Consider the following 13518-nt stretch of genomic DNA (forward strand, 5'->3'; position numbering starts at 1 on the left):
CATATCCCAACGACACGGCATGTTCTGCTAGGGTGATATAAGCCAATACCACCTACGAAACGAGGTCTGGCCCTCTCTCCCCCACAAACGTCATCACTAAAGTGGATCCACGCAGAGCGGTCTAGCTTTCTTCAGCATCGCCGCCAGACCGACCCGCAGCGTCTCGCACGGAGCTTGCACGCTAAAAGACGGCAACGCCAAGGTGGACGCCCGTCAGCCGCTCTGTCTATGGTCAAGCAGCAGCGTGTTTGCCGCTTGAGGTGGGGCGGAAAACCACTAACAGTGACGTCATGCGCGGGCCTAACAAGCCACGTCCCGGGGTTCTTAAGTTGTCAGTAACCTTACGGGGTGTTTGCTTTTTAATTCTAATGCATTTATTTTTAAAAGAATTACACGAGTACCCTGAAGACTGCTTGCGCGTGGAAGGCGGAAGCCAGTTAAGGACGACGTCGAGCGCGACGTCTAGGACGACTTCTAGGACGACCTCTAGGACGACCTTAAAGAACGACTGAAAATTAAAAAAAAATATTTAACAGTTTGCGTGGAACACGCGTGTCAATAAATACTTTTTACGCAAGAAAAAACTTTTTTAGAGCAATATTCACGGCGGGAGATTTATTTCACATTCTGCGCGCAAAGTCCATGACGTCACGTAGTGGTCAAACACTCTTTCCACTTCATTGAGATAATCATGCACTCTCTCCACCTCAGTGTGATGGCCAAGCCAATCAAACCTCTCCTCCACACGCCTGAAATGCCGAGAGAGAAACACAAGTGGAAAGGAGGTGACTACCGACTGAATCGCGTCTCGCGCCGTCAATATTTACTTTATTTAAAGTTGCCGGTTCCAGGATATGGGACCAAACTCTTCAACTCATCGAATAAACACTGAATTGAATTGAATTGCTTTAATTTTTTTCTCATAATGTTTATTTTTCGACACGAGTAAGTTAAAGAATTCACTAAAATGCGTTAGTTAACTCGTTAGTTACCTGATATTAACGTATGGTTCCAATCAGCAACTCGACGAGCGTCGTCTAAAATAGCTAAATTGGTCCATTTAAGAAGGATCCGGATCACATACCTTAATTTAAAGTTTATTAACAAATTTTAGTTAATTATTTCAATTGCACTGACGATGAACCTCTCGTATTATATGTCACCCCTGGTCGCTTAATTCACCACCTGCACAGACCACATTAGCGTATACCTGTCACGGATGGTTTTGAAAAATAAATATGTTCGAATTAAAATCAAACACCCTGTATGCTGTACATGTGTAATGGAATGAAGCAGGTCCGAGAAACACCCTCAAAATCATTGCAAATGTCTATAGACCTTTTCTGTGTACTCTCGTCTCCAGCAACCTAATAGGCGTATCCGGTATGGGCGACAAAAAAATAATCCAACGTTTCAACCTGCAAATAGTAAAAAAATAAAGGGGAGGCAAAACGAGAACGTGTGACGGTTACGCTTTTATCATAATTGCCTTTTATTGGCGTGGCAAAGGCAAAACAATGTTTTCGCCCATACTGGAAGTGACGTCAATTCAAGATGGCGGCGCACTTGCAGAAAAGGTCTATATGTTCTAGGAAAAGCTACAAACGCATGAACCAACCTCAGAAATGGTCCTTTCCCCGCAAAAGACGCGTCAACACCGAAAAAAAAAAAAAAAAGAGTATAATGCCGGAATTTTTTTTTCTGCTTTTTTTTTTTTTTATTCCTTTTTTGAGCGAACTTGTAAATCCTCGTGTTTACACAACGGTGGTACCTAAAATCTCGCGCGCTTACGAGATTCGAATCTCTTACGACTTATGTCACAGTTTCGTTTTGCGTGCTGGAAACTACAAACACCTCGTGTTATTCGTGTGTTCTTTATCACTTAGCTGTTTGACAGTGCGTGCGCGTCTAACCTCGCGTTTTTGTGTGCGTGTTTTTTAGTCTGTTTGCGTTTCTTTTTTTCTTTTTTAGTTTCCGTTTGGGAAACAGGTGTTTGCTTACGCGAATTCTTCATTCTCAGAAGTTGCGGCTAAGGAAAAGTACGTCGTCTTGGTCATCTCGCTGTTTCTTAAATGTGATTTTTCGAGCTGCGAGTACTTTATTCGTCTACCGTAGTACATGATGTCTTGCACAGTTATATCATGGTTAACGTTATGCGAACGACCTTCGAGGCATTAATTAGTTTTGCTCGCTCCTATAGTACCTGTCCGTGTTTTGTTATCTTTTGTCTTTTTTTTTTTTTGTGCGAGCAAGATGATAGAGGTACGGTAGAGGGAGATAAGAACTATACTGAAATTCCTGGAAAACCGAATGTGACACTCGAAAACGAGGAGGCAAAAACTAGAGCGGGGTTTTAGTTTAAGAGAAGAATATGGGTTAAATGTGAGGACAAGAAATTAACAAACAAAAATATAAAAAGGGAAAAATAGCGATTAGTTAAAGGGAAGCTACGGAGCTTCTTGGAAAAAATGAGTTACAAGTGAATCCTAGTGTATTTTTACCCCGTGAACCCGAATACCCAAACCATTTGCTGCGTAACTATTGTTAAACGCGAGAAAAACGCGAAAGACAGTCGCTGTCCGTGACGTCATCGACGGCTCTCTTGGCTGCCCAAGGCTAGGGGGGCGGGGCTTCAGCCCTATTTTGTAATTGCTCTTGTGGCTCTCCGGCGCGTCGCATTGAAATATAATTTTGATATCTGTTATTCTAAAGGCCAAATGAACGCAATTTAAGCGTTTTTTCTCAAATGTAGAAGTGCCCCATCTTCCCTTTAAGCTCAAAACTTCCGCAGCCAGGATTGGTGTTTCGAGAATTACACTTCTGAGCGCTCGTGACTGAAATTTAAGAAATTGTGCGTTTTGACAGTACTCCCGTTGTTTACCGTATATGCTATACCGCCATTAAAAAAAAAACTTAAAAAAAAACTATGGCGTTTAAGAGCACAAAAAACTCAAAAAGCGCAACCGCTGAGCTAATGTTAGCAATTAATCGCCATTTTTTTTGCATGTGGTTGTAGTTGTTAGCTAGATTATAGAAATAAAAAATTCGTCTCGTGGTTCTTTTATATAGCCATAATATTCCGAGGGAAGAAATATATCTTTCTTTCAAAGGGCTTCATAAATAACAACATAAAGCCGCATTCGTGCTGCTCAATATATGCTACACAAAAAAAAAACACGGTGTTTTTTTGAAGACAGGATGACAGAATTATCGGCGGGCAGGCCTCAAGAATATTTGCTTCACATATGCTTTGAACATTTCTGCAGATGGTTTTTTTTGCTATGACCAACGTGACAGAAACCGTCACTCAAGGAAGAGTCACGCCTCCAACAGTGCCTTCTTTGTATAATGCAGTTTAAGCGAAATGACGTGACGTAAAAGAGAGACTTCTTTTTCGAAGGCTTCGATTATTTGACGTACATGATATGTATATCGAAGGAAAAATAATCTATTTCCTTTGGAAACCCAAACCACGGCATCATTTTTTTAATTTTTTATTGGCGTTCTTTATTGCGCTTTTTCAAACAGCACAACAAGGCGGTAAGTTGGGCGAGTTGGTTGAACATCTCCAAACGTGAAAAGAGCGCAAAAAATCTGACAAGGGACGAATGAAAGAAGTGCACAGACAAAGCGCTGTAAGGCGCTGTAGCGGAAACATTACTTTTACGGCTTTTCTTTTCCACTTTTACGGCTTTTCTTTTTTTCTTTTCGTTTTTGATTGTCATGCGTTGTGAATGTGTGATTCGCTCGGGAAGGCCGGAGAGCGAGCCTAGCTGCCACCGCAGCTTTCTGTTCTAGCCGCTATAGGTACCGTCGATGTTTGCTGGAGTCACCAATAGGGTATACTGTGGCTAGAAGGGGAAGATGTGACGGGCGGGAACGACGGGCATGCACGGAATTGCGATCAAAACGACTCGCCTGCAGACTGCTTGCGCCCCTCGCGGTGGCGGAGACTTTCATCGCAACACACGCGCTGCGGGCAGCACGTGTGTCGAAATGTCACATAACTCCCTTACATTTTGACTCGGGTTTCTGCAAATGGTCGTGTGCCTGAATCCCGCGAAGACATTTTCGAAGACCGCGCTAGGGGTACTGAAGTTAGCAGACGATTCAGCGGTCCCACAATTTTTTTCGAGATTAGGGAGTGTTTCCAACTGCTCGATCAGGGTTACGTGGTATATGGGCCAAGTTTGCAATACGAGCTGGGAGGCCGAGGAGGCAACGAACGCGTTGGTCGTCTGCGAGCGTTTCAGCCTTTCCGCCTGTTTTCCTCCTCGCCACGCGAAGACGCAGTGCCTTGTGCACTTGCGACGAATCTTCACCGGTGCTGTGCGCCATTAAATTGCCAACACACCACAAGGTTTGAGATCTTTTAATGTTGGCGACTATGTGTTTTTTCAGTATTTTTTTAACTTTACCTTGCCGAAGAATTGTTCACTCTGAGATCGCTAACTAGGTTAAAATAAAACTTAACGCAATCTTCCATCAATGTTCTTTCTTTTTCTCAACAGCGGCTAGCGGAGGTGTTACACACACTGGTGCAACTCCCGCTGCCCTTTCCAACCCCTGCCTCGATCCTGCTGCCCACCCCATGTCACCCCTCTACCTCATTCTGCGGGACTTCCACTACGAGGCCATTTCCAATTCCCGCATCCTGGTGCGTTGAAATCGTTCGTTCAAGCTATATAGACCGACCTGGCGATGGGTAGCGCCGTCTTCAGGCGTGATTCACATGGTAAGATTTAACTTGCGATTTCGTAAGTGCGGCGTTAAGCACTGCAGCTTCCACCAGGCTTTTTTTTTTTTTTTTCTTTTTTTGCCGCACGAGCGACGTCGGAGCTGCGAAATCGCAAGTAAAATCGCACCATGTAAATTGGGCTTGAAGCTTGATTTACATGGTGCGCTTTTACTTGCGATTTCGCAATTGCGACGTCGCTCGTGCATAGCGATAAAAGTCTGGGGGAAGTTGCGGGTTTCGACGTCGCAGCGTCGAATTCGCAAGCAATATCTCATTATGTGAATTGGGCAGCCCGGTTCACATTTTGCGATTTTGCTTGCAAATTCCCAGCTGCGACATTGGGTACAGCCGCTTCCCACAGCCTTTTTTGGCCGCACGAGCGACGTTTCAACCGTGAAATCTCAAGTAAAATAGCACCATAGAAATTAAGCCCCAGGCTTGATTCACATGGTGCGCTTTTACTTGCGATTTCGCAATTGCGACGTCGCTCGTGCATAGCGATAAAAGTCTGGGGGAAGTTGCGGGTTTCGACTTCGCAGCTGCGAATTCGCTAGCAAAATCGCAAAATGTGAACCGGGCTTTATGTTGAATTTTCACAACTCTTGATAATACCCGCGATCGCAATCATTGAACCGGATCTCGAGCTTGACCGCCCGATTACTCTACCGAACGCTGACGCAGCGCTCGTATCCAATCGATCGGTGGCGTCCGGGACCGCCCAAAAGCGGCGGTGACACTGATCATACATCACCCAGGGAACCTGGGTTCAATCCCCATCCCTGCCCGTTTCAATTTGGATGAGCATCGTACTGGCGTGCGTTTGTGTGTCGCTACTGCCTGGTGCACGTTAAAGACCCCAGGCTAGCGGTTGTACCGCACTTTTTAAACGGCTCATCTACAGCTGAAACGCCAGACGCTTCACGCTGCAGAACCCAGGCATCCTGATTTCAATCCCCACCCCTGCCCGTTTCGATTTGGATGATCATCGTACAGGCGTGCGGTCGCGTATCACTACTGCGTGAGGCACGTTAAAGACTCCAGGCTAGCGGTTGTACCGCACCGGCTAAATTGCTCATCTACAGCGTGTGACTCGTCGCAACTTTGAAATGGCTGTCCAACTACACGTTGTATAAATGTCCACACGAGACCAATTACTACACCAGACGCCCACTGAGGCAAACTAACTTCCAGCTGTATAAATATACACGGAATGTTTGCTCATACATCATACAAAAGACACAGTTGTATACGCCAGACTTGTACGTAATTCGTTACAAGTAACGAAATTACTCGTAATCCCTTACATTTGTTAGTAATTTTGTAAAGGAATCATTAAATATTTTACAAAGTAATTGCAAAGTAATTGACTTACTTATTTTCGTAAGGAAAGGATTGTAATGCGTTACATTCGTTCTCATTCACAGGGAAAAAAAATCGAAAATATAAAACACCAAAAACAAAATAGTTTAGAAAACAAAGCTTTTTTTTTTTTTCTTGTAAAGGTGAGCCTACCGGAATCACACTGTCATCTGTACATACAAAACGCAAGGCCTGGCGTTCTTTAGACGTTGAACACATTTCTTCACGTCACCTAAAACCTCAATTTGAATATATATATATATATATATATATATATATATATATATATTTTTTTTTTTTTTTTTTTTTTCGTGGATTGGTTGTTTTTAAATTGTAACTCGTCAGCTTGCTCGCCCATGGCGAATGGGGAAACACACGGATACAAATAACCGGGCTCTCGGTGTAAACAATAATAGGCGAACTGCCGAAATCAAAACGTTTCCTTAAAAAAAAAAATACTTTAGGGACGCTTAAGCCTTGCCTTTAAGAGTGGAAAGCGATAGCGTTATCGGGCCCCGTTCGCAAAGCCTTCTCATATAAACCCGCTCACGTTCCCAAGTCGTGCAAGCGTGTGTGCTAGGTCTAGTCGGTAGCGTCACGTGTGACGTCATGTCCCGTGACGTCATGACTCTATCTACCCGTTAAATTTGCGGAAAAATTTTTCGCTAAATTTGCCGGGAACATTTTTCGCTAAACGTGATGGGAAATTTTTCCGCTACATTTGGCGGGGGAATTTTCCACTAAATTCATCGGAAAAGTTTCCCAACAAATTTATCGGGTCGATAAGGTCAGGACGTCACAACCAAGTGTGAAGTCACACCCGGCTGCGCGCGTTGCATTATGGGATTTCTTGGTCTCACCGACGCCGGATTTTTTTGCGACATGAGCGCCTAAACGCTATTGCGTTAAGACTGTCAAAGTGCACGCGAGCTGCTGTAGCGGATCCCTGCGCGCCTTTTCTTTTTGTCGCTTCACTCGTCCTTTGCTTTCGAAGACGCGGACAGAACCGAAAACGGTTGTCGACTGGGCGCTTTCCAAAAGCTCCAGGCAATTAACAGTGCCCTCCTCGGCTATAACTACGGCAATTTGCATAATGTCACAATAAGAGGCGACGCTCCGTTTTCCGCTGAATAACATTCAACTCAGAAATCGATTGAAAAGAATGGGACATTAACTGGCATGGTGCTCAAAATATATTAGAACACTTATAATAATTTGGGACATACGAATGCTTATTTGATTTGGTGTTGCTTTTCCTTTATTCTGCTAAAAGCTTCAGGCTTCCTACGTCCTTGTCGCTTTTCGTGCGTCATGTCTTTCTCTTTTCTTTTTTTTTTTCTTTTTTACAATATCAAGCAACGTTGTCGATATTATATCGCAACTTTCATCGATGGTGATACCGCGGTGTAAAAATCGCGCTCCCTATAGCTCCTGGATATGATATATAAGATTCAGAATGAAGGTACTTGCTTACATCTTCTAGGCGTGGAAGTATGGGCTCTTATATAGTTTGTATTTCACAAAATTAGAATTTTGCTGTCGCCGTCGGTGAACGTTGCCGTTGCCTCGCGTGACATTTATCCGAAGAACTCTGAGCTGTGGTACGGCCGACCCGCGCTACATGCGTTTCGGACGGCATCAAGAAACGTTAGGCACGGCATACGTGCGTCTACATTTCCGTTTTAATCGACTTTATATTTTTTTTGTTTTCTGAAGGATCTCCTGACGTTTTTGCTAGTTATATCTCCACAAAAAGCTCCATATCCTCTTATTTACCGACGTCTCAGCCAAGGCACGACGTGTTCAGAGCTAATGGAAGATTAATATAAAAAAACGTAATCTATATTTTAACGGTTATCTGTAATTATCATATATCTCGCTACTTTCCTAGACCACCGTTTGGCGATATTTGCCGGCTAAAATATGTTGATATAATATGTCCACATACAGGGATTTTATTCGAGATTCAATTATCTGCGTTACAATTTTCACAGCGTTGCGATACTGACGGCGTCAAACCCCAGCTGTAACAAACCAAGCTTCGCGCTTTCACCAGGGCAGGAGAGCTGTTCCATCTCTTTCTCAAGAAGCACGCAAATGCAGTCCGTCAGGCGTGAGGCAAGACGTGCGATGAGACTTTCGAGAGCCAGTCTTTTAGTTTAGGACAGCATGGTAGAAGGTAACGCCGCGAAAGTTACGTAGAAGTTTTTTTTTTTTTTTTTGGTGGTAACGGTCACTTTTATTTTACAGAAGGCTAATTGTAACTGTAATTCGTTACAATTTAGCCTCGTGTAAATGTAAATGTAAATTCCTTACCGTTTTTTTTCGTTTTTAGTAACGTCCACAAGTTTGGTATACGCTGCAGCACGATGACTGAATTATACGCGGCCTGAAGCATGGTCGAAGTCTGTCTGCTTCGTGCCTTTGCATACTACAAACATGTCCACAAACTGTTTTTTTTTTGTGAATGATTTTTGGCGTTAAAGATGTCAGGTCTGCACTCACTAATCATCGATCAATGTGAAAACAAACCGACAACTGATTTCCCACTGTATAAGCTTCCGACATGAGCAATCGTGCGCTTTGTGTTGCGCCGAAACACATACGTGGAGCGTGCATACTCACGACTTGGGGACAAAGTTTTTGTGGCATTTCTGAGAAGAAGCGGAGCTTTAATCGGGGTTTGAACAGGGGCGCAGATTTACTGGATAGGAGGCTATGGTCAGGTTTGGAGGGAAGGGGGGGGGGGGAGAGAGAGAGAGAGAGAGAGAGAGATTCGGTTGTGGAGAAGTGTTAAAATATGTAACGTCGCAGGCAGGTTTAATGTCACACATGAATCAGGGGTTTAGAAGAAAAATAGATTTTTGTCTCTTGGGGAACCGACTGTTATACTTGCAAAGTCCCGGAGACAATTGAACATGTTTTTTTTTTTTTTTTTTTGCATTGTTGGGAGGGGGTCTTCTTTTGGGATGTGCTTCAAAGAACTATACACAAAGATTTTCCTTTAGATCAACATGGTATTCGCTTCTTGGCAATAGATAATGACGAGGGTGTGCCTTTTGATTTGGTAATGCTCCTGGGCCTACACAGTCTATGGCCCTCCCGCCAGGCGAGGCTCCACAATGACGCCGATGCTCAGCCGGCCAGGATGTACTTTCGTCAAAGTGTTGTGGCGTACGTCGAAAACGTCAAAACACAAGCTACCGTACCTGATTGGTTAACCAGAATTAAACCGTTAGAAATGTTGAAAGAATTTTGATGTGTCAACGTCAGCCAATGAAGGGATGACAGTTTTGTGACAAGTATGTAGTTTCATATTTCTTCTTCATTTGTATATACTTGTCACGTAACCATGTGTGTGTAATGTAAATATGTGTGTGTGTGTTGGAAAAAATCAGGTAATAAAGGGATCGGTGGCCAAGTGCGCTAGCTCTCGTCTGCTCGGAGCACGTGGAGCGAAAACTCGCGTTGCAGAAGCAAGGATTCTGAGTTCAATCTTCAACCCCGCCCGTTTCGATCTAAATGAGCATCGTACCGGCGTGCGGTCGTGTATCACTACTGCGTGGTGCGCGTTAAAGACCCCAGGCTACCGGTTGTACTGCACTGGTTACATTTCTCATCTACAGCTGGGAGACTCGTCACCCGTTGAGGCGGACCAAATTCTAGGCTGTATAAACATACACACAACCCAATTTTTTTCACACATGAATCTGACGTCACGGACGGACATAATTACCATTTCAGCAAGAAATTACGCTCTTTCTAAAAACAGCTGTTGTATGTTATTTTTGCGTAAACAAAACTGCCCTCGGAGATTTAAAGATCCCCCCCCCCCTTTTTTTTTTCGTTAAACCGCCTCTGCGCTCGGGTACGCGCTCCTGTCCATTTAACTGCGTTGCTAGAAAGCGTTTTCCCCGAGTAAACACGAACACGTGGCCCCCACGCCGCTACAGTGGTACTGTGCTATGCGGAGAGCAAATCGTCTGCTTTGCGCGAAAGTTGCGGTGACGTCAGAACGGCGTTAAGCCCTGATTGGCTTTGATCGAAAGGATAGTGCGTAGACCTTAATGTTAGATGCCTCGAAGTCTACCCACTATTTTTTTTTAATTAGTCAATCACAGCTTGGCGTTCTGACTTCATCACAACTCCTGTGCAAAAAGCAGACGAACTTGCGCTCCGTATTGACAGGGCTCGTGCGCGGACGCGTCTCTTGACGCGAATCTAGTTCCTGCGGCAGTGCCACACCTCGTATGAGAACTGCGCGTTCGCCCGCACCTCGTATGGGCTTGTTTGCGCGTAAACAGTGTGTTGGCCTATATGCACCGAGTCACTGTGAATAAACGAGCTTGTGGTCACGTGAAAACTGTGGGCACTGCCATAGTTTCTCTTATTCTAGAGAACCTGTCGAATCACTGAAGAACGTGGCCACTGTAAAGGGTAAAGGAGATCAGGGAAGAGGACGCATGCGGGGGGGGTCTTTCGGGCAGCGCCAAACAATGTCCCAGCGGAAAAATCTGGAAACACAGACACGCTAATTTTTTTTTCAATTTTTTTTTTTTTTTTGGGGGGGGGAGGGGAGAAAAAGATGTGTTGACCCAACAGAAGCTAAGGCCGTAGCGCTCTTCTCGTGGCGTCGCAAAGGAAGGCCATTGGGGGCGCGCGTCGAAGCGCCGAAGCGAAGGCAACGCGCGTGGATCCACCGTCGTAACAACGCGCTTTTAGTCACATAAGCGTGTTTTAATTAGCTAAAATGGAAGCTGCACATAGCAACGGGGCTAGAAAACATTTTATTACAACGGCGAAATATTACACCGCTAAATAATCGGTATGAAATGGCACGAGGTATGCGTACAGGACGTCTACAGAAAAGTGTGATTGTTTTAAGTCGAAAATAGTGAGCCACGCAACTACTGCTGTAGGGACGCATATTTTATACAGAATTACTTCCACAATATGGTGAGACACGCAGCGATTCTACACAGCAAAACGGATCACAGTAAAACATCAGGTAGACATAGTCAACGCGGTCACGGCTAGGCAAGTGTCACTTACAATCATGTAAGCGATGTTAACGCGTGCAGTCACCAAATTCTTACCCCGGCCACATGGCAAAATCAATATAATTTCGATCGAATGTTATTGTGAGATAGACAACTCAGCTCGCGACGCTCGTATAGTCATTCAGGATCGCGAGTTGATTCAACCTCGTATCATTTAACAAAAATCTATTAACCTTTCCGTGCGGCTGGGGTACTGAACTTACTGTTTACAATCGACCAATTTACTTCTCTTTGTGGATTCGAGCTGCCCTAGAACAAGATATCATTTATTTTGTACGCAATAATACGATTAACTTAATACAGTTAGGATTCTAGTATAAACGCGGTAAAGGCAATAAAATAACATTAGTATAAATAAACGCATAAGCACAAACACTAAAAACGCCACTATTGGGCAAACATAGCGGTCTAATACATTACGTGCAGTGCCATGCGCCAGCTCAACGCACAACGCTGAGGCATCCGCAAGCGAGCATTGGACTAAAATTGCTTTGCCCCGCTTCTTATCCTCCATGTTTCCAACCTGCGGCGATGTGCTGGAGTAAGCGAGTTTCCAGAGTCTTGGCTTTCTTCGAGGAAGCGATGAAAGGACTGCCTATTCTGTCCTTTTACGGTGCACGATGAACGTTGATGAACGCGGAAAGTCTGGTTCACGCGGTTGCGCAGGTGGCGTGCAGAGCAACCTGGGGTAACAAGCTGATACTACAGTTACGACAGATTCGCCGAGACAGCTGTTCTATCGCGCAAACCAGCTGTTCTATCGCGTAAACACGGAAACCGAAAGAGACGAGAAGGAATCGCGAAAGGGCCTGTTCCGGCCAGGTTCTGCTGCAAAGCGTCTATACACTTTGAGGTAACTTTCCTTAGGTCCACCGAAAGACGCAACGACCGGAATGAGATGCGTATACTTTGCCAAGCGTAGCCGCAATCGCTTTGAACCGGTTGGGTGCGATAACCGATCGGAATTCAATGAATCCGCGGCATCCGGTAGCGGTGGCGACGGCTCCAGCCGCAACTGATAGAGAAATGTGAAACGGATTTCTTCTCTTTCAGTTCTTGAACTACGGTTTCTCCGCTAAAGTGCGCAAGGTTTCCTTTTCCCGTTTTCTTTTCTCTTTTTTTTATAATGCTCTTCACTCGCTTGTCGAGTTTGTGTATGTGTGTTTGCGTACGTGTGTATGTGCGCGTATGTGTCTGTGTGTGTCTTTGCCCCAGGGTGGAGACGGACGGACCCGGGGGGGGGGGGGGGGGGCGGGGGGGGGGGGGAGAGAGAGAGAGAGAGAGAGAGGGAGAGAGGGAAATGAAGTGGTTGGTGTTATTTCTGTTCGGTGTTTGTCGTACCGCAAATGCCTTCGTCTGCGGCTGATAAGGGCCTGCGATGTTTTTTTTTTTCTTCCGTTCTCCTCTTCTAATTTTTTATTATTATTTGATAAATATATTTTAGCTGCTGATTTAACGCTTGCAGGCGTGTATGCATGTGGAGGAGGTATTTATTATCTTACGCAATGTCGGATTCGCGCATAAATTTTTTTTTTTTTCGTTTACACCGGAAGCCACATTGCGCAGAATAGATAAGAAAGAAAATATGGCGATCACATTCGCTCGTAAAAGATACCATGGTGCCACTGATTGTTCCTATGTCTGAACTAATTCAGAATTTGTTGATTTTTTGCGTGCTTTTTATTGAAAAGCTTTCTAGAAGTGAGCGCTCGCAATAAACTATTATCGTAACTGAAGCTGGGAACATTCGATTTTCTCCTTTCTTTCCTTCTCATTATTTCTAAAAATAGTATTTTCTGTAAGTTACATATGTACCTTATACATATTGTCTCTTCTGCTCTGTGCAAATAGCTCAGCAAGCTTGTAGAAAGAAGCAAGCTGGAGACTTGTGCTAATTATAAACTGTTTACAAGAGAAAAAATTAAAGACGTTTATAACTCCCTGTAACGCCGAATTAGAGCGCAGCTCTTGAAGAGGAGGGGGAGGGTACGGAGAGGAGGGTATTCTTCCCTCCCCTCCTTTTCTCCTGCTTCCCCCCATTTAGCGGAAAATGTTCGCTACATTCCCCGCTACATTTAGCGGGAAAATTCAGCGGGAAACTTTTTTTTCGCTAAGTTTAGCTAGGACTTTTTCCGCTAAATTTAGCGGTGAATTTTTTCGCTAGATTTAGCGGAAATTTTTCTACTAAATTTAGCGGAGTGGTTTTTTCTGCTAAATTTAGTAGGGAAATTTTTCGCTAAATTTAGCGGGAAATGTTTTCGCTAAATTTAGCGGGGAATTTTTTCTGCTAAATTTAGCGGGGAAATTTTTCTGCTAAATGTAGCCGGGATGTTTTTCCGCTAAATTTAGCGGGGAATTTTT

The 13518-nt window shown here is 44.3% G+C and overlaps 1 protein-coding gene across 2 annotated transcripts in view; it reads left to right on the forward strand.

Annotated features, from left to right (window-relative positions):
- LOC8025504 (dopamine receptor 1) overlaps positions 1-13518 on the forward strand; it is a 157617-nt gene that overhangs the window by 133133 nt on the left and 10966 nt on the right. The window contains exon 1 of one of the 2 annotated variants that reach the window (XM_029975665.3): positions 4518-4657. The exons of the other annotated variant lie outside the window; for it this stretch is intronic. Coding sequence (XP_029831525.1) covers positions 4592-4657 — 66 coding nt within the window. The 5' untranslated portion in view covers positions 4518-4591. Of the gene's footprint in view, positions 1-4517; positions 4658-13518 lie in introns of those variants that run through there. 2 annotated transcript variants of the gene reach the window in all.

Source organism: Ixodes scapularis, unplaced genomic scaffold (assembly GCF_016920785.2).
Source record: "Ixodes scapularis isolate PalLabHiFi unplaced genomic scaffold, ASM1692078v2 PGA_scaffold7__128_contigs__length_106722199, whole genome shotgun sequence".
NCBI lineage: Eukaryota > Metazoa > Arthropoda > Arachnida > Ixodida > Ixodidae > Ixodes > Ixodes scapularis.